Consider the following 22,237-nt stretch of genomic DNA (forward strand, 5'->3'; position numbering starts at 1 on the left):
TTTAGCTTTTGATATTTGTATGTGTATGTATGTTAAGCTAGATCTTAATTTTGATTGTAATTTGTGAAAGAAATCTAATTTAAGTAAGTATAATTTTTATTTTTAAATTTAAGTAAATATATAATACTGGAAGATATTGTAATATTGTAACTATAGTACAGGAGAATTGGTTGAGATAAATATCTAGGTTTCTTCACGGGAAACTGACATACAGATACAAACACACATGCAAGTATTGGTTAGGAAATTAATAATAAAAGTGGTTAGGAAATGTGAAGTAGTTTTATTAAAAATGTACTTAGAATACTCATTCAGTAATAAAAAACTTTTTAAGGAGATGGTCAGTAGATTTTTTTTTCTTAGAGGATGGGTAGATTTTTCTTTAGAATTTACAAAGTATTTTATATGTACAATAAAGTACATGAACTGTAACACATCCCTCATAAATTCCCTCTCTAGATATTACATAACTTAACATTTTATTCCCTCTCAGTGTATTTTTGTTTTTGTTTCTGTTTTTCCTTCTAGAAAACTTTTTTAAATTGTCTTTTATCTGTGATGGGTTATGCTTATGGTACATTGGTACTCGTATTCCATGTGTTGTTAGATAATCACACAATTTATAACAGCACTCTATTTAACAAGGGGACTCTTACATACAAAAGAATTATCAACTCATTGATACTAATACTTTTGAACAGTGGAAATAGTATGGCAGCTCTTCAGAGTGGGATCAAAGACAGTTTTAGTCTCTAATATCTTTCCTTGCTTGGTATCTTAGTTGGGCTGCTACATGGAATATCACAGACAGAAAGATTTTACTTCTCAGAGTTCTGGAGGCTTGAAATTCAAGATCAGATGCCAGCATGAAGGCCATCTTGCTCATTTGTATACGTCCACTTTCTCATTTTACCCTCACATTGTGGAAAGCAGAGAGAGAGCAAGCCTTTTCAGGCCTTAAAAGGGCACAAATGCATTCATGAGAACTCTACCCTCATGACTTGATTACCTCCGAAAGGCACCATCTTCTAATACTGTCAATGTCAGAGGTTAGAATTTCAGTATATGAATTTGGATACAGGCAAATGTTCAGTCCTCTTATCACTGGAGATTGCTGTCTTACCTTTGTGTTCTCCCAATTGTGGAAGCTAATCATATGCCTTCTTTTTATTTTTCTTCAACCATTCCTATATATGTTTACATATTTACTTAACTGATTGATAGTTTCTCTTTTACATATTTAAGTTGTTTTACTTTAAAGCAGTTTCTTTACTTGAAGTTTTAATAACATTAATGAAACAGCTACTTTTTTAAATGAAAAATGTACTTGTTACCCATTTGGCAACTTCTTTTGTTTTTCTCTCAGCTAGCTAGTGACCATTTTTAGCAGTAACCTGAAGTACCAGGGTCTTCAGCTTAACATACTATTGGGTCATTGGCCTGTTCATACAAAAGACATGTAAGGAGTTAATCCATTTTACTAATCTTTGTGCATCTCCCAGTGGCTGCAGCACAATGATTAGGTGCTCAGTGAATAGTCTGTGTAGAGTCCTGTGAGTGAACCCTAGTGTGAGAATGCAGCCTAGAAAGATAGCTGTCCGTTGAGTTGGAGATTTTGTTTTGGAGATACCAGTGGGAGTCTTGTGATTAAAACTCATGAAGTAGATGTGAATACTTACAGCTAGTGTGGAATGAAGGGGAAAATAAGGTCTGTGCAAGAAGTGCCCAGAGCGTTGATGTGTATGGGATACTCATACAAACAAAAGCTGGCAAGAAGAGTCGAGGTATGATGTCTAGGAATTGAGTGATAAACCAAAGCCTGGGAAAGATTTTGTTTCAATAAGAAATGGTCAGCAGTACTAAGTTTCCTAATAGTTTAAGTAAGCACTAAAAAATATACATGGTTGTGTTTATGTCATAGGAGATGATTAGGCCCTTGAGCTATATTGAACTTTATTCAAGTTCTGAGAGAGAGTACTTTGAGAACTCTGCTTGCTACAAATTTTTAGGAAGTGTCCCATTGGGAATTTTAACCAGTTCTGTGTCTTTTCCCATCTCCTCTCCCAGTGAAGGTTTAGAAATAATCAGTTCTTAATATGTCTGTGTTTTCTATTGCATTTATGATTAAGAAATGCATTAAAATGCATTTAAACTGAAACAGAGTTAACCCAACAGTTTAATTTCCAAAGGACTATACAAGCAAACTGGTTGGATTAGTATCGTTAGACTATTTAGTACTTGTTAAGATTTTTGTAGTTATCCTTTGAAAACTTATTACTTTGAAAACTTATTACCAATTATCTTTTCTAGGGTTGTAGACCTCTGTAGAAATGTAAAAGAAAGAATAAGAAGGGAGTGCAAAGAGAAGGGTGTTCAGTTTCCTCCTCTTTCTACATGCAGGTGAGTTTTCTTGTTTTAATTAATAGTCCTTAGTCTAAAAAACTTTTTTGATCAGTGGGAAAAATGTAACATGCCAGCTGAGAAGTAGCGTCAGTCTGCTTCACTTGGCAAACGTTGCTGAGCACCACATACCTTGTTAGGACTGTGCCACCGTGGCCGTGATGAGCAGTGTGTCAGCTCCTGTAGAAGAGAAGGACTCCTTCATTCACTGAAACTATAAATGACATCTATAATCAAGAAAGAGTAAATTACATGCTTAATCAACACTGCTCTTTATCAGCAAAAAACCTTTTGCTGATTAAGTGAATGGGAGTGGAATAAAGGAATGAGAGAAGAAGACTCCTGATTAACTCAGTGCTCTCCAGTGGCTCTTCCTTAGTAATGGAAATAATTCTGTAATGGCAGAGTCCAGTATGGTAGCCACAAGTCCACTGTAGCTACTAAGAGATTGAAATATGACTGTGTGACTATGGAACTGAATTTTAAATTTTACTGAATTTAAAAAATTAATGTAAATGGAAAACTCCCTGTATGGCTAGTGTCTTCCTCACGGAACAATGCATGATCTTGTCCTCTTTGTTAAATAGCAGCGCAGAAGGTTTTTTTGAGAACAGATAGTTTGTATTCAGTCTGTTTTTATTTCTTCTCAAGTACCAGCAGTTGAAATGGATAAAATTAAGTTAAACATTTGATTTCTCTAGAATTACAGAATTAATCGGAATAGAGGATAAATGGAAATAAAAACTGATCATGGAAAGGGGAATCTTAACATAAAATGTGGCAACCTAGCATTTTGTGTTGTACAGCTGCGTCACTTTTTCCTCTTCTGTTTGTGTATATGAGGGATTCAGTCCCCAATATTATAGACATATTATTTACTATATAAAAGTGATTGAGTTAAGTAAATTTGGAAACACTGTATTTTTCTACTATGATCTGAGCCTTGTGCTAGGTTTCTAAAACAGGTATGGCTCAGCATTTTCTGTATGCCCATCTATCCTGGATTTAATATGGCTTAATTTAAGATTTTTTCTTACTTTACAGTGATTCAAAAGCATACTCACACAATCATTCCATTTTTCAGTACTATATTTACTAAGTTACATGAGATATTCAACATTTATTATAAAGCAGATGTTTTGTTGGATCATTTTACCCCATAATAGGCTAATGTGTTACAGGGATGTTTAAGGTAGGCTAGACTAAGCTCTGGTGTTTGGTAGTTAGGTTTATGTGTGGTGTGTGTGGTGTGTGTGTGTGTGTGTGTGTGTGTGTGTGTGTGTTTTGAGAAAGGGTGATCTTATGAAGTTCAGGCTGGCCTTAAACTCAAAAAGTAGCTCAGATCGATCTCAAACTCATGGTAATCCTCCTGCCTCCACCTCTGGAGTGCTGGAATTTACAGGCATGCACCACTGTGCCTGGCTTATGTGATCTATTTTCAGTTTACAGTATTTCCCCTTACTATGGATTTGTTGGGACCTAACTCCCTTGTAATGTAAGGAGTAGCTATATTTCTGTTCACTGTGTTGTTCTGTGACTTATCTGGAATTACTCCATCTCAGCCTGGAAAGCACACCTGAGCCTGTTCCACCTCAGGACCAGGGCCTTGCCACCCACTTTGCCACCATGACAGCTTTCTGCCAACTTTCACAGTTTTTTATATTGTCAGACTGCATTTGTCTGCTGCTTGTTCATAATTGAATCTCATCAGGTCTAATTTTCTCATGAGTAGAGTGTAGCAGCAGTACTATCCCTTGATTAGACTCTCGTAAGAATGAAACGAAGTGTATGAAAAACACTTTCAACCTGAAAGGGCTATACAAGTGACTAGTATTATTGTGATATAATTACATTGTTTGAGGCAAATGATTCATACTAGTATGAATAAGGAAAATTTAGATACCTGATTTTTCTCCTAGTGATTAGTCTTCATGAAAGCATCAGTTACTAAGCCTACTACTTACTTCTCTTGATAATTTGACATAGCATGATAATTTGCTTGTATTTTATAAGGCTAAAACTCTTTCTGTATTCTTTAAACTATTTTTTCTGTGTGTGTGGCTTTTTTTTTTAACATTGTCACATCTTGTACTTCCTGACTACCATATTGTATTCTATTTATGCCTCTCACTGGGAGAGATATCCTTTAGAATTTAGTAAGTTTTGCTCCTACAGGATAAGAAAGTAAAATTCTAACATGAAATCTGAGAAAATATCTTTCTTAATGTATTACTGTTCATTTCAACCAGGAGGTTCTTACAGAATCTTTCAGCTTCAGTGTTTGATGAGCATGACATTAAGTACCCAGTCAAGTCTGCATGCTTTAGAACAAGCATGTTGGGTAAAATCCAAATATAAAAGCTAAAAATGTGGGTTTTAAAAATTGTTGGCTACTAGCGAGGCAGGAAGATCACTGTGAGATTGAAGCCAGCCTGAGCTGTATTATGAGTTCAAGGCCAGCCTGAACTGCATAGTGAGTCCCTGTGAGTCAAAAAAAGAAAGGCGGACATTTGAGATGATGGAAGGGAAAATAAAGGCCTATTCTGTGTGAGAAACAGCTTACAACTTGGTAAAAGCTAATAATGACTTAGTGATTGACTTGGGAGAAAACCTTTCTAAATGAAAATGTTACTTTTTAAATTTGGGTATCTTTAAAAATGATTTTGAGTATCTTAAGTGATGGAATTAAAATTTAAATGGCATGAATGTATTTTAAAAAGTGTTAGATGTGGCTTTCTAAGACACAAATTGAGGTTTTCCAAAAGATTGTTTTAATTATTTAAGTTTCATTTATTTGAGTTACTGATCAGTTAGGCCCATCAGACTTTGTTGTGATTTTGGTAATATCTATGCAAAACTGAACTGTGTAATATACAGATCCTGAATTTGTTGTAAGGTGGCAATGCACTATTAATATTTAGTTATATTTTCTATGTATTGTTATTAATAATTCTCTGAGTAATGTGTATTTTTCTAAGTGCCATAAATTTATTTTATTCATTTATCCTTCAGATTCTGTTTGAATTTCATTATTTCTAAAGATCTTCATGGTTAAAATGGTCTCCATTTTTTCTTAATCTTTGTAAATCTGGAACTTCAAATGTAAACATTCAAGGGATTTTTTTATGAGTGTGAATTAACACAAGAAAAACAGCTGGCAAATTGACAGTAGCATAGTTAAACAGTTCATTTCTTCTGTTCTGAGGCACCTAACATTTGGCCTAAAAGACCATTAAAATTTTAGATTAGATTCTATTTGTATTGTGTAATAAAAAGAGTATTTCTTTTGTATTTCCTCCTTCTGTTAAATTAAATTCTTTGTGGGAACTCTGTCAATTGCATTTGGAGGTCTGACTATGATTATCTGAGTTCCCTTTTAAATGCTTTCTTAATTGCATTTTGAAGGCACATTATCTCATATGATTTAATAATCTTAACATTGTTCATATCTTTCATGTACACACATACAAAATGTATACATATGAGGTCACAGCCATTTTAAGTCATGTTACTGTATTTAATATGATCACTTAATGTGATTTTCAAATCCTTACTATTTAATAATGTAAACTTGATGATGATGCTGTTTTTCACTTAGTCTAATACTATTTGGTATTTGAACACTTTTCTCATTTCTGCGCTTTAATATTTGAGCTTGCAGTTACTTATGTTGACTTTGAGGAAATTTGGGAGACATAGCTGATCACCAAGTTCCATGTAATATGCTTGAGGACTATTTTTAGCAGCAGTATACTTACAGTTATTATTTTTTTTTAATCTTTACCGAGGGAAATGGAGATTTTATTAATATCAGGTCAACTGAGGAAACATCTGCATAGCTTTTACATTTTTAATTTTGGGGAGGATAATTATCCAGACTTACCAAAAAATCCCCAAAATAGTGCAGGTAGTTCCTATATACCCTTGACATATCTTCCTCAAATGTTAATATCCAACATAATTGTAGTGTAATTATTAAAAATGAAAAGTTAGTGTTGTTACATAGTATTAATTAATCTATAGACTGTACTTTACCATTTTTCTTAGTTATGTCTTTTTTTTCTGGCTTAGGGTTTCATGTAAGGTTATATAATTTATTTAGTTCTCATGTCTCTTTGGGTCTTCATTAATCTGGCATAACTCCCCACTCATTCCTTATTTTTCCTACCATCACTTTTGAAGAACATTGGTCAGTAATTTTGTAAGATGCCACTCACTTTTGGTTTGTCTGATACTTCCTTGTGATCAAATCAGGTTACAGATTTTGCTCAGAGTAACACAGAAGTGATACACCAGCATTGCACCAGGAGGAACACAACACTCAGACAGCTCATTATTGGTGAATTGAACTTGGATCACTTGGTTAAGGTGGTGGCTGCCTGACTTCAGGACTCTTTATGATTACCATTTTTTCCCATTTTATTTAATAAAAATTTTTATTTAATAAAAATTTCTCCTGGGGAGAAATTTTGAGATTGTGTAACTATTTTAGTTCTGATACTGTCTCCTAATGATTAAGCTCCATTAATGATTCTGGATCACAGTAATTATTATTATGATATTTCCAAATAGTGATTTTTATTTTTGTCATTCCTTTTATCAATTGAAATTGATTATAGGGAAATAGTCACCACTTTCTATCATTGTGGGCTCACAGATACTTCACTCTCTGGGTTATAAACACTTTTGTCATTATTCTCATTAGTGTTCAAATTCCCCCAGATTTGGCCATTGGAAATATCTATAAATTGGCATCTATGTCCTCTTGACAGGGGGAGAATAGTTTTTGAAGAGGAATAAAAAAGGCTGTTCATACTTGAGAAAGGTCAGTAATTGAGGCAGGTCATATTTTATGCTAAAATATAAGTTTTAGTGAGGGAAGAAAGCAGATCTGTGCCACCAAAGGTCCGTGAGCTGTAGAATTGGTACTAAATGAAGATGTATCTTGCCTGTCTCACGTACTAACCTAGCAGTGATAGCCATTGCTCACTGTTGCTTTTTGGATCTTGGCTTCTTCCTCATAGTCTTTGATTTTTCTTACTCCTGATGTTTAAATTGTGGCAATTTTCAGCTTACCCTTCCCTACTCTGTTCTCCATATCTGTTTGCCCACCTGTTTTCTCTGCTTCTAGATGTCTGATGTTTTACTGTCCTGGTTAATTGATCTTGTACCCAGAAATGTGCCATTTTTCTTACTTAACATATCTTTTATGCCAGTCATCAGTCAGGCATATCTTTTGTAGGCAGCTTTTCCAGCTTGACTCATTCAAATTTTCCTATTCTTTGTGTTTTGATAGCCTCAGCATTTTCTGTGTAGTTTGTATACTGATTTTCAAGCTACATTAGGACTATTAATGTTGTCTGTCTTTGCATGCATCATCACATGTTTTATCATATTGAACCCAGAATATCAATATTCTTCTCTCCTTTACTTTATATCATGAGATTAGATCATATATTGACTGTATAGGCAACTTAAAGTTTCTCATAGTGCATTTAAATTATCTCATGTGAAAAGAGTGTTACTGATACTTACTTCATTTTTAAATTACAGCCAGGAGTGAACAGTCGCCCGTCTCTGCACCGCCTCATACTTAAGCTTCAGTGGTTTACCTTTTTCTGCCCAGAATTTTTTAAGCTTTTGAGCTGTGAGATCCAAACAAATGAGAAGGCCTTTGTCCCGTGCGTTTTCAAAAGGTTTTAACTTTTGAAAGTTAGATTTTATCCAGATTTTTTAAATAATGAAAATTGATTTTAGTCAGTGTTTGCATGTTCATATATATATATATATATATCATGCTTCTGTCTCCACAAGCACGGGGCCAGTAAACAAACAAGTTTTCTGTTTCTCATCAACCCTTATTTTTCTCAAGGAACAAACATTTTATATCATGTCTATTTACTATGACAATAAAAGATACAATCAGAATCTGCATGTTGGACTTGATCTTTTGTTAGGAAAATATGTTTTCAAAAAACTGGAGCTATATTATTTGTAATATGAATGTTTAAGTGCTGTTTTAATATAATCACAAGACTAATTGTTATAAAATTAAATACTGAAAAGAGAAGAAAATATTATAGTATTACAGTATTACTTTTGTCAAGCTATATATACTTTTAAGTGTCATTTTTTAAGTTATTTTGATTGTTATTTTAAAACAACTAATACCAGTACTTACCTGACTACTTTAAATATTATTTTTACATGTAACTCCAGGTACCTCTAGACAATGAAACAGCTTCAATAAGACCCTAAAAATGGCATAATAGAATACTAATGAAATATGTACAACTTTTTGTTATACTTGTTTTAGTCATATGACACACAAGAGGAAGATTAAATGTGTGCTTGTAATACTGCCACTTAAAGTTGCCACTAAGTTGCTAGTGGTGATTTAAACAGAAGTAGTACCCTTTTATTTCCTGCTGCATTCTTATTTTACCTGTTATAAGCAGCAACTCTGCTTATAACAGAGACAGTCTGCATTCCTGCTGTGCAGCAGGTGGCTAATGAATGAGGCATCTCTTAAGTTAATCATTCAGGTGATCTTACCTTTTAAGTTTCTAGATGTTAAATCATTTTTTACTTTACATAAAACCCTTGTGGGGATTTTGTCTGTTTGTTTTTCAGGGTGACGCAGACTTACGATGCAGGTGCATGTATCTACTTCTATTTTGCCTTTAACTACAGGGGAATTAGTGACCCACTGGCTGTGTTTGAGCAAACTGAGGTAATTTTGTACACATGCATATAATAATCATGTTCTTTTGTTAATTTAAATAAATTTTAGTATTGTTTTATGAGTTTTAGTTTGACTCTTTAGTCACTCATGGTTCACGTGGCCTCTAGCTCATAGAAGTGAAGAGTATTTTTGTTACACTATATTATATACTGAACTGTGAGTCTAAAATTAATGTTCTATACACCCTTTGTGTGGTTGGTTGTTCCTTGTATAACAGCTGGTTAAATTATATATAATAGGAATTCTAGTGACTGTTGGAATCCTTGGTAAACTTTGGCAGCCTACCCATTTTCAGGTGTTGACTGGTGTTGAGATCAGCCCTCATGTTCTTGGTCTATGTTGTTGTAACATCATCATTCTATGTTTGTAAATTTAAAACTATATGTAGGCAATTGGCGTTCATTTGCTTACAGTTTCCATTGTATTTCTTAAGTGCCCCTAAGGTACTAGGTTTTTTTGGAGGGGAGGTGATACTAGGGTTTGAACTCAAGGCCTTTATACTGAGCTACATTTCCAGACCTTTTTTTTTTCCTGAGATGGTTTCACTAAATTGTCCAAGCTGGGCTTTGAACTTGAAATTCTACCTCAACTTCCAGAATGCTGGGATTGTAGGCATGTGCTGCCATGCTCAGCTAAGCTGTTAATTTTTATAAAGCCTTCTGTTGATGGCCAGTATTTCTTATTATACGTCTGTACAGAGCAGAAGTAATAGATGAAACTGGAGGATCTTGGAGGAAACAAATTTCTTAGGAAGTCAGGTATTCTAGTGTTTTAACTATCTTCTGTGCCTGCCAAAGATGGTACCTATAAGATAATTTAAGTGGACAGCAAGCACACTTTCAGATCCAAACTGTATAGTTTGGGTTTAGCTGGCTCCTTCTTACCCCTGTCTTCTTCTTTTTTTTTTTCTTTGTGAAATATAATTGAAATACCATAAATGGTATATATTTAAAAATGTCTAACCTGTTGAATTTTGACATGTCTACACCTGTGAAACGATCACCCCAATCAGAATAATATATGGCTGCTTAGTGCTGTGGTGGTGGTGTCTAAGGTCCCTTTCTTGCAGCACCACAGAGTGACACTGCTTCCTTTCACCCAGTCTGTTCTGTCATTCACTGGGTGCTGCTGATCTCGAGGAATTACTGCTTCATTTGGAAGAAGTTGTTGGATTTTCTAAGTTATTAGAGTAGAGATCAGCATAGTTCTGGTTCTCTTGGTAATCCCGAAATCCGCAGGAATGAGGGTTCTTACAAATTACTGTGCAGTGTGAAGTAGTCCATCTGTCATATGAGGACCCTCTTTTTAGGGTTAAAACAAAGGAAATAAAGGTTTTTGTTTTTGATTACACACACGCAGAGTTTCGTAGAATTGGCAGCTGATGATTTGTCCCGTATTACTGATCTAAAAAATGGTCTCTATAAAGGCTTTTATAGTCAGTCCCTAACACCTTTATAAGTAATCTTGACTCTGATGACTTCTGTATATTAGACAAGTAATTGAATTATTTAAACTTTAAATTTCTTTTTCTGCGTAATGGAAATGATTATAAATACAGTCTACCTTGGTGCACAAACTTGATTTTTTCCACAGTTTGGATCACAAACAGTTGGATGAGAACAGAATCAAATTTGGTTACGTTTCAGTGTTGACCATATGGGGAAATTTGATTCAGTTCTTGCCCCCAGTTCATTTTGCAACCAGGATCATGCATGGAATTGAGTTTGTGAAATGAGGTACCACTGTGTTTCATAAGCTATAATGAAAATAATTAAATATTGTAGGCAAATTGCTTGGTGATGTTCCAAACATTCAGAAAGTAGTTGCTAAAAGTATGTTAATAATGTTTGTTGGTATGCGATGTTTACTGAAAGTAGAACCTAACTCTACATTTACCCCCTTTTTACTGATTTAATCATTAATTTGGTGTTGCTGAATTGGTCATTTGCATTTTTTTCACTTCTAGAATCTTGAAGTAAACTCTGTAGGTATTGTGACTATTCACTACAAAAAGGTCTTATAGAACTGGGTTGCATATTTTAATTGGTTTTGAGACACAGTTAATCCAAGATGGGGGAAAATTATAGTTCTAGTTTGTTGTCTAACCCAGGAAGTATGTGCCTCCTTTGGGAGCTGGGTTCCACTAGCTCCACAGTGAAGTGTAAGTAGCAATGATATGTTGTGTTGTTTCCAAATACAGGCAGCTGCTAGAGAAGAAATCCTTGCGAATGGAGGGAGCCTGTCACATCATCATGGAGGTATACTTTTTTGGGGGGTGTAACTTAATATTCCACTGCTTAAAATATTTGCTTTATAAAATGCTGGGGAGAGTCATGATGTAAGTAATTTGAGAGCCCTTGAGATTTCTCAGGCAGCTTTAGGTCTGAGAATAGCCGTGACTGAAGTAGGAGAGGGAGGTTATGGAAGAACCACCAGACACTTGTTTAACAGAGTTACCTCAGTGCAACCTGGCCACCCTCTGAGTTCTGGAACTCCAGGTTACCGGAGGATAGCAAGGTATTTGGTCATTACACTGTGATTTTTTTAAATTGGGGGAAACTCCATAAATGTTTTTCACCCATTAATGAAATGCAGCTGTACATAAGTTGTACATATATTGAAGGGCTGTTTGTTCTGTTCACCTAAAACTCAGCAAATTAATCAGGATAGGATATAAAAAAATCTTTTTCTTCAAGATTTTGATTGTTTTGTTTAATAAGTATCAGGTTTTATCAAAAATTTATCACATCACCAGTAAAACTGAGTATAATACACACGAGACAAATCTACCTCTGTTACTGGTTTGCTTTGGAAAGTAGTATGAGAGTCCATCTTTTAAAAGTTAAATAGTGACGACTCTGTAATTAAAATGGTAATTTTGAACTTACTAGTTCTGTGTAACAGAAATTTGTTCTTAGTTTATCTCTCCATTTAATTTTATGCTTAAAAAATGGAAATGTATAAATTTTTAAATCTTTATAAGTAATTTTTAAACAAGAGCATAAGGACAAATGAGTACTCAGTTTAAAAATTCAATTCCCATGCGAGCCCTGGACTCTTTTAAGTCTTCTTTTCCTATTTTATTTTCATTCATAACACTTAGTAACATGCTGTGATTGTATTTTTAAAAGTTATCTCCTACTAGAGAGTCAGTTCTTACCCAGTTCATTTTGCAACCAGGATCATGCATGGAATTGAGTTTGTGAAAAAGGAGAGAATGAGTGTCCACAAGAATGAGGCTTTTGGCTCTGGGTACTGCTGTGTACCAGTACCCGGAATGCTTGGCCCAGTCAGCCTCTCTGCTCACTCACTCAATGAATGACAGATTATTCAGTTTTGGGCCCCAAACTAAATGATGAAAATAGTGCCCTGAGAGGATTTTTTCTTTTGTGTGTGTGTGTGTGTGTGTGTGTGTGTGTGTGTGTTGAGGTTTTAACCCTTTGTTATTTATGATGTGATGTTTGCTTATGCCTTTTAATATTGTATGATATGGTTTCCATTTTGCAAATATCCTTGGTATGGTGGCCTTAATAATTCACTAGAGTAAAATGTTACATTTCAAAAGCCACTGTTCAAAATGGTAGGATAGTGATAACATCACACTTTTTGATAAGCACTCAGTGACTTTAATAAGCATTTAAATGCTGTAAATACTGAAATAGAGCGAAGAGAGGGTAAAAGAATTATTATTTATAAAGCTGTAAGTGTTTGTTAGGGGCTCTATACAATTTAACCATCTTTAACCTGCTAAAAATGCAGCGAGTAGATGTTATTCTTGCCTTTCACATAAAGATATGGAAATGCTTTAATTGGCCCCCAAATCAATAGTAATTGTTAGGGTCAGAATTTGCATTTGAACTCAGATTCTCTTGCTTCTAAAACCTAATCCTCTTAGCCAAAAATACATGGAATGATTAAAATCCTAAAAAAAATTGAAATTTATAGCTTTGAAAGATACAAATAATTTTAGAAATATAAGAAGAAATATAATGCATTACTTTTTTCATAAACATGTAAAGCTTCCTTTACTTTTGACATTGTCTAAATACCTGCTGTACTGTATATAAAACAAATAAATGAACTGAATTTTAAATTAACTTATCACAGATATTTTCATTGTTTTCTGAGTTCGTGCCCATATATCCATTTTACTTTCTGATCGTTTTTATATTTCCTGACAGTAGGCATCTTAACATGTCAACAATATCATTAAATAAAACAACTATAGGTTAGATCATGTTACAGTGAAATCATAGTATCATTTGTTTAGAAGTCTAGATTAAGACTCCAAGTTTGGTGAAATTAGTTTTAAAAATTGTTAGAGTATTCTGGCGCTTTAAAATTTTTATTTTCTCCATGGTCAAAAATACAGTATATGGAAACAAATTCCAAGCTACCTGATATTCCTTAGTCCTTATAGAAAGGAGGCGGGGCTGAGTTCAACGGTTCAGGTGCACTGAGCCAGGAAGGTGTTTCCTTTCAAAGCTGCTCAGGATTCATTCTTCTGTGTTCACGTCTTTGGGATTACCTCAGTCCCCTGATTTAAAAGTTCCTCTGTGTGCTCCTGTGTGCTGATGACACTAGGTACCAAAAGACATCACTCTTAGAGCGCCTCCTTCTTTCAAATTTGTCTTCTCCCCCAGGGTCATGAGGGGCTTCCTAATCGGGCCATCAGCTTCCACGCTGTGGCTGTGCTCTTCTCTGGGCACACTCAGGGATAAAACCCAGACTCCTTATCAGCGCCTTTACATGGTGCATCTTTCCACCTCTCTTCCCGCATCTCTGAGTACTTTTTCTCTCTAACGGCCCTGGTGGTCTAGCCATTCCTCAAACCAGTTGTCTTTCCCTTGAAGGCCTATTTTAGTTGTTTCCCTTTTTAAACTATTCTTTCTCTAGTTCTTCTCCCCACCCCAATACATCTGCATGGCTCTCTTTTTTTCATCATTTAAGTCTCTCATAAAAATGTCACCTTCACAGAAGTGTCTTCCCTTTTTCCTGTGCAGTTGCTGTGTTCCCCACTGGAATTCAGTTCAGTGGGGTTACTGTGTTCCCCACTCTCTGAACAGTGGCTGCTGCGCTCCACGGCTCTGTGCTGTGGGTGCTCATGAGTGTTAAAGGAGTGGTAAGTGCAGTCCCAAGTGCCCAGATCTGGGATGGTTTCACCAGTTTCCAGACAGCTCTGGAGCTGTCAGATTGAAATGGCAATAGTCTTATTGCTGACTTAACTACAAACATTTAATAACAGGCCTTGTTCGAATATAGGATCACATTTCATCATAGAAGGCCTCGGTTTATTTCATAATACTTCTGGGAAAATATATTAGCAGCGCCAGTTACTTATAGAAAGGCAAAATGAAAGAATGTACATTTGTATGCTGCTTTACCATAATTTTATTGTTCTACACTAGATGCTATATTTATTTAGAGGTCAATTCAAAATTTTTCTTAAATGTTAGCTTGAGGGGCTGATAAATAGCACAGGATATAGGCTTTGGAATCAAATCTGTATTAGACTTTTGGCTCTGCATTTAATTAGCTGTGTGACCTTACAGAAATTTCTCTGAGCTGCAGTTGTCATCACCTGCAAAACAAGAATACTGAATAGTACCTACCTCATAGACTTACTGTAAGACTTAACCATAACTGTGATAATGAATGTAAAACATGTAAAATGGCTTATATATAAATAGGTGCTTAAAAATTTGTGATGTCTTGCAGCAGGAGGTGGAACTCTGGTTTCTATTTTTAGTCTCTTATCCTAACAATTAATTTAAAAGAGCTGTACTTTCAAGAGATATGATTCAATAGTAGTCTTAACACTTTTCATCTTTAACCTGCAGTTAGTTTCACTCTATAGGAAGATCTTTTAAAATCTGTATAAAGGAAAAATAAATTTCCTTTACAGTGTTGGCTACAAAATGTTGTAGAAGAATATCTATTTTTTAAATAATAGCTCTAAAGTTAAAAATCTAATTGTAAATTTCAAATGTCCATTGATATCAAGTATAGGTTTCTAAAGCAGAAACTTTTCAGTGTGAATTTTAGTTTTATCTTATTAAACGTAACACTAGAGCTTTCAAAGTTCTATTTCTATTTGTACAGAAAATTTTTCAGACTTGTAGCCTGAGCTGAAAAGTCAGTAACTTCTGAGTAGCATCTTGATTTACTGACCTTCATTTCACGCAGTGTCATGACACCCTGAGTACCGTTTTTTGAGTTTCAGAGTAACTAGAACTGGGGGTTGGTAGACTATCGATGCAATTTCTCTTAGAGGCTTGGCCTGTAATTGTGATTAATAACAGTTGCTTTCACTATCTGGAAACAGACAGGCTGGTTTGTCTGCTTACAATCATGCTGTGATAAATGGAGCTATTTTAACTCTGGTTTTGTGTATCAAAGAAAACAGATGTAGTCTGGAACTGGAGGCAATAGGAAATATAAAGCCTGCTTAACTTAATCTTCATAGTGCTTGTTTTTGTAACTGACGAGCTGGTCAGTTTAAACAGCAGAGTTTATTTAAGCCACATATTTAATTTCAATTTATGACTCAACTTTTTATGTTGTTCATTTGTTAAAATTATTCTTAAGTCCTTGTAGGAAGTAAAAAATACTTGATTAAGTATTACCAGTCCAAGTTTAAATATTGGTGTTTCTTTAACCCAGAATTATTTCCTATTAAAAGTTCAAGGCAGTGGCTCTTAGCTCTTTTGTGATTTTAAAAAATTATTATATAGTATCAAAAACTTTTAAAGTTAAAGAAGCCAAAGATAATTTGAGATCATTTTTAAACCCTGTGGTGTGAAATAAACAGCATACCTATTGGCAAGGAAGAAATAAAACCTATTGGAAAGGAAGAAGTAAAATATTACATATTATTTATATAGGAAATCCAAAGGAATGTATAAAACAACATCAGTGAGATTATAGAACCCAAGATCATACACACAAAACAATTACATTTCTATATGTTAAACAAATGTGCACACATCAAACCTAAGAATTCCATTGGTCAAAAGAATAAAATAAGGGTAATTGTAATAAAACACAAGGCACAATTCTTAACAAAAAATATATAGGGCCTATATTCTAAAAATTACAGAATGCTAGTGAAAAGTACCAAATAAAAACTAAACAGAGTGCTCATGGATTGGTGGAAAACTCATTGTATTAAAAATATCAGTTTTCTTCAGATTGATTAGTTAAACACATTTCCTATCAAACTTTCAGCAAGAATTCTTTTTTGGATATAAGAAAGATTATTCTAAAATTTATCTAGTAAGGCAAAGGAACTAGATAGCTAAAACAGTTTTGAGAAATAAAAAATCAGAACAATCAATCTAGATAGAGTAATCAGGATTGCATGGTAATGAGGAAAGACACATAGATCAATGGAGCAGAATAGAAAATCCAGAAGTAGACCCAGACAAGTATATCCATGTGATTTTAACAAAAATATAAAGACAACCTAATGAGGAAGCGTACTTTTTCAAGAAATGGTGCTGGAGCAATTGCCCATTCTAAGCAAAACAACAAGAACAGACCTGGACCTAAATCTCATGTCTGTACAAAAATTAACTCACAATAACTAAGTGACATTGGATATAAAATTCTCTAACTTTTAGGAAAAAAACAGGAGAAAATCTTCAGAATCTACAATTAGAGCACTTAGATTAGGCACCAAAAGTAAAATCCACAAAGGAAAAATTGGTCAACTGAATTTCCTCAAAATTAAGAAATTTTTACTCAAAGAAGAACTTCACAAGGAAGAAAAAAGCTGAGGCGCAGTGTAGGAGAAAATATGTGCAAATCACATACCCAACAAAAGATGTATCTATAATAAGTCTTCTCAAAACTTAATAGCAGAAAACAGTCCAGTTAGAAAATAGACAAAAGATGAGAAACATTTCATTGAAGAGAATGCACAGTGGCAGATAATCGTTTAAAACATCAGCTTTATTGATAATAACCCCAAACCAGAAACAGCTCACATACTGTTCTGTTGACGAATAAACTGGTAGAACTGTGCCATGGAGTACTACTCAGTAATTAAAAAAAAATAACTATTGATGCCTATAAGCAATTTTATCTTCAGATAGTTACCTGAATGTATAAATGCCAATCCCAAAAGATTACATACTATATTACTATACTACATTTTTGATACGACAATATTATAGGAATCGAGAATAGATTAGTGGATTGCAGGAGTCAGCAGTAGGGAGGAGGTGACTGTAAATGGCTACACAGATGCTTTTGTGGTGGAACTATTCTGTATGTTGACTGTCAGTGTTATTATCCTGTTGAGAGCCGCCAGATGCACATAATCTTCCCAACATTCAGTCTTTAGAAGATTACCACAGAACCACAGAAAATTTGTTTTGCTCTTTAAATTAATTTTTTCAGTTTCTTTTATGTGACTAGGCGTTTTCCACAGAACTTAAAAAGTGGTTGTAGAATTTTTTCACCAAAGCCATATTATAGACTACCTGCACAGACTGAAAAAGCAGTTCAACCCATGGTTTAACAGAACATTACAGTTTGTCAGCTGTATTACAGGGTAAGCAGATTTGAAAGCTGACAAAGAAAATGTATAGCAAGAATGTACTGACCACCCTTCCCCCTGTCCCATGGGGCTGCAGGTGTTCAGTCAGGACGGCAGGCCAGGGCCACTGTTGTAATTGCTGTATTTCACCCATGCTGTATCTGTAGTGGTCCTAGCCACAAGGATACCAGTGGGGAGGGGAGGGTACGTGGTTTGTATATACCATTTCTTTGGACTGCTAAAGGAATATTTTTTTCAAGAATTTTATTTCTAGTACTATTATAACTAAGATGTTTGTCCATCTGAGAAAGATATACCTGCTAATATTGCTACAGAATGCATAACTTTCTGTCATTTCGTGTGACTAGTAAACACCTATGGCATCTATTACCTAATAGGTAACTATAAGTAAAATTTATTTTTCATGTTCTGTAGCTGTGTTTAGTTTAGAAGACAGTGGGGGTACATGTAAAATTAAAATTATTAAAATAATAAAATCAAACATTCACCTCCTTAGTTGAACTAGTCACATTTCAAGTGTTCCATAGCCACATGTAGCTAGTGACTACTGTATTAAACAATGTAAATATAAAATTTTTTTCACAGGACATTCTGTCAGACAGTGTTGTAAAACTTTATTTCATATGTTTTCACCTATTGATTGGAAAAATGGCCCTATGACTTGACCTTTTTCTTTGCAGTAAACATTAGATTCAAGTCTTTAGGTATTAACTTTTAAAATAGTCATCCTTATCATTAATTGTTGATGTTCTTGCAGTATAAATTGTCTACCGCTTTTCCCAAAAATTCTGTTTGATCAGTAACTTCAAATTTAGAGCAAAATCACCTTGCAAATGGTAGGAGCCACTTGTTGCTAATTTAGTTAGTTGTAGCAGTCAGAGTACACCCTTATGTAAATTATTTGGGTTCTTAGAAGATAAATACATTAGGTAAGTCCTCAATTTATGAGCATTTGAGATGTTAACTTTCACAAATGTACTTTATCAGACTCACTGCACAAATCCGACTCATGAACCTTGTATGTAAGTTGTAGTGTAGACATCAGAATTTCTTGATCTTGGTTCTGTTTACATTTTTGACCGATAATCCTCTGTGTTGGGGGTTGAGGGTCTCTCCTGTGCACTGTAGCTCCCACCCAGTAGATATCAGGTTACATTGTCCTAGTTAATGACAACCAGAAATATCTCTAAACATTACTAAATGTTCTATGGGGCCTAAAATCATCCCAGTTGAGGACCACTGAAAAGAGTTTAGAATCCTAGAGGTTCTGAAGGAAATGTAAAGTTTAGGCTCCATGGCATACATTCCTTGTTTAAGGTATTACGAATATCCAAGAAATAATGTTGGAATATAAGGAATGCAAGGCCAAATACCATAAAAAGAAATTAAGGAAACCCAGATTGCTTTGCCTAATACTTGAATCCATTTACCATATCTAAAATAGCTTAGAGATAATTCTAGATTCTTGCTTTTTTTTTAGCTAGCATATATTGAATTATTATAGTGTGACATGTATGTACTGTGTCTTCTAACAGGATTACACAAAGGAATGAAAACATGTCCAAATCATTAAGGAACTTAGAGTGTCTTTTCTTATTTTCTACTTTTATCTCTGTCCTCTTATGTAACCTGCTCACTTGGCTTCGGTCTCTGTTGTATGGGTATTGATTACTGCTCTGATTTAAATTTGAAAGTGGGTTGAATCTAGTTCTTGTCATCTATTAACATCTTAAAAATCCAAACATTTTTTCAGATGCCTAATCCCTAAGGCTCTACTGCAGAATCTAGAAGCTCTAGTTATTGTATAAACTGCATATATGAAAATCTTAGCATTTAAAAAAAGTGACATTTTAAATATCGACAATAAGAGGAAAATCTTATATTGGGTTTTGTTTTAGAAAGTCCATAGTATTCTTGAACTTCTCATGATATTAGACGTCTCATTAGTAGAAAGCAACCCAGATGATTTAAAGAAGTCAAGTATGACCCTTAGTATTCACAAAACATTAAGTTTAGTTTTTAGGGAGTCTTTTATAGTCATGATCTCATCTCCTACAACTGAGTATTATCATCCCTCAGAGATCTATTTGCTGATATTCAGAATATACCTCTACAAAAACAAGCCAGCCAACCAGAAGTGAGCTTTGTAACACTAGGAAATGGACAGCTAAGTCTTCTTCAGGATGAAACCCAATGCTACTTGAAGACACACTATCATAGATTCACCATGTAACTTGAAGAGTAGACATTGTCCATTTGTTTTTTTTTTAACCTGAACTATTGATTAATGCTCAATAGGCATCCAGGATGCTCAGACTAGATCTTTGGAAATACAGTTTTTAAAAAACTTGTTTTGGTGCTGTTGAGGATCACACCCAGGGCCTGTGCCTGCTCTGCAAGTGCTATACCACTGAGCCACGTGCCCACAGCCCTCAAAATACGGGTGTTTCAATAGCGGTTAGTTGCGTTTTGCTTTGGCTAAATTCTGTTGCATTTTAGTTTCAGTAAACTTCTAAATCTATGGGGCCTCATTCATAATTTGTTGTTTTTAGGAGTCTGTCAGTCTTTCACCTTATAATTCAATTTGTGATTGGAAAAGTTAATGTATATCTAGCTTTAAAAAAGACCTCAGTGAGTGGCAAGCCTCAGATTTATCCCTTTTAAGATGGAACTAACTGGTAGTTTTTGCAGGGTCTTCAGTCCCATAAATCACGAAGAGTAATTCCAGATAGTGTTTGGTGGCAAGACTGTTACCATGTCCAAATTTTGCACTTATGACACTACCTCAACGTCCCCATCCCTTCTGTAGGCATCTATTCATTGTTTTATGCTGTTGATCAGATCCCAAAACACACTATTCCTTAGGTATGTTACTATCCAAAGAGGAAAACAGAGCTATGCGGAATGAACATGAAACCTGTTTATCCAGTCTTAGTGTGTATCATTAGAAACAATGCTATGTAAAAGTTAACTCCATTCTTAATGTAAGCAGATAGAGAGCCCCACCACCATTAGTATTCCATACTATTAAATATTTAGATCATCTTTTTGTATCTTTCTTGTAAATATATCTAAAACTTTATAATATTTGGCTTCAATATATGGGGCATTATTTATTTAGAATAATAGTGGATTGTGGAATACAGAGTCTTTGTTTTCAAAGCTGGAATTCTTGTCTTTTTATGTCTCAAGTGTTACCTCTTAGGCTAAGAATCAGAAGTCAGAGGAATGTACTTGGGTCAGTAAGTAGCTCAAGATTCCACATCATGTGATGCAGGACAGAAAGGATAAGGAGTTTTATGTGCTATGAAAGTGTAGCTGCCTCTATATTACTCTCACATACTAGGTACTATGTGTTGCAGTAGTCTTAGGCCAACCATTATTGACAATCTTTGTTCATTTATTGCCTCTCTTTCAGAAAATGAGCTGTGCAGATGTTTAAGCAATTAACATACAAGCGTATACATGGGTGGTGTGTGTGTATAGATCAGTATACTTAGCTAATTTCTGAACCCCTAGCTCTGCAAGTTGTTGTACAAAGACATTATTATTACTGTCTAGCTCTGGAATAAGCCTTCTACTATGAAGTGTCTTCCTTCTCTGGAATTAGGCCTGTTGTGTTTTGTTGTTTTAGTCTATTAATGCATCTGAGGCAATGACAGAACGTTTTCCAGAGTCTTAAGACTATTTCCAATAATTGCCTTGTTACTGAGACACATTGAGTGTTTTTACTTAAACTGTGTTTTCTTTTTGTGTGCTTATTAAGCAAAACCAAAGATTCCTAGTTCTTTCAATTGTATAAGACATGACTTGTAGCCCCGTTTCAGTTTTTTATCGATAGCAGAAGAAGCTCACAAACCTCTATCACCACAGGGTTAAATTCTTTCATCAGATGTGTTTATGAGGGGCCACAGCTATGTTGGCTGCAGTTTTTTTTTTTTTTAACTTTCTAGCTCACTAATCAAATGTATGTTAGATTTATTATTGTAAAAGTATAAACCATAGAAAATTTGACAAGATAGATGTGTAAATTATCCTTCTGACAGAACTAATGATGCACTCCAAGTACCTTCTGTTTTCCACTGCTTGGTGAGTGACTTCATTAAATATGCAGTGGCTGTTGGGTGGCTTCTCAGATGATGGTTCAGCTCCTTGTGGAATTGCATTATTACTAGAGGTGTAAAACCAGGCAGACAAGCTAGCTGTTGGGCGTCCTGCTGAGCTTCTAATGTGCTCTATCTTGTTGGAGCAGTTGTTTGCAGTCTTTTCAGGACAATTATGTCTCTAACCACAGGACACATTCAGTGAAACTATATTACAGATAACAGTGGAGACTGGCATTGACTGTTCTTCACTGCTCTTTTGAGCTGCCTCAGTATGGGTAGCTTATATAGCATGGTAATGCCACTTATGCCACTTAGAGCAGTTTTTTTTTTTTAAAGTTTACAGAACAAATCTGGAAATAACTGATTTTTAGATTTTTTAAAAAGTGCTTAAACTCAGAATATCAGAATCAAAGAGACTATAGA

At 34.7% G+C, this 22,237-nt stretch overlaps 1 protein-coding gene across 3 annotated transcripts in view; it reads left to right on the forward strand.

Annotated features, from left to right (window-relative positions):
* The window catches only part of Agps (alkylglycerone phosphate synthase), a 150,983-nt gene that overhangs the window by 121,685 nt on the left and 7,061 nt on the right, over positions 1–22,237 (forward strand). For all 3 annotated transcript variants that reach the window (XM_063259355.1, XM_013142442.3, XM_005007654.4), the window contains 3 exons: positions 2,311–2,400; positions 9,034–9,133; positions 11,346–11,403. In XM_063259355.1, the coding sequence (XP_063115425.1) occupies positions 2,311–2,400; positions 9,034–9,133; positions 11,346–11,403 (248 nt within the window). The remainder of the gene's footprint in view (positions 1–2,310; positions 2,401–9,033; positions 9,134–11,345; positions 11,404–22,237) is intronic.

This window comes from Cavia porcellus, unplaced genomic scaffold, assembly GCF_034190915.1.
Source record: "Cavia porcellus strain 051 isolate PalLab524CR breed Dunkin Hartley unplaced genomic scaffold, mCavPor4.1 scaffold_12, whole genome shotgun sequence".
NCBI lineage: Eukaryota > Metazoa > Chordata > Mammalia > Rodentia > Caviidae > Cavia > Cavia porcellus.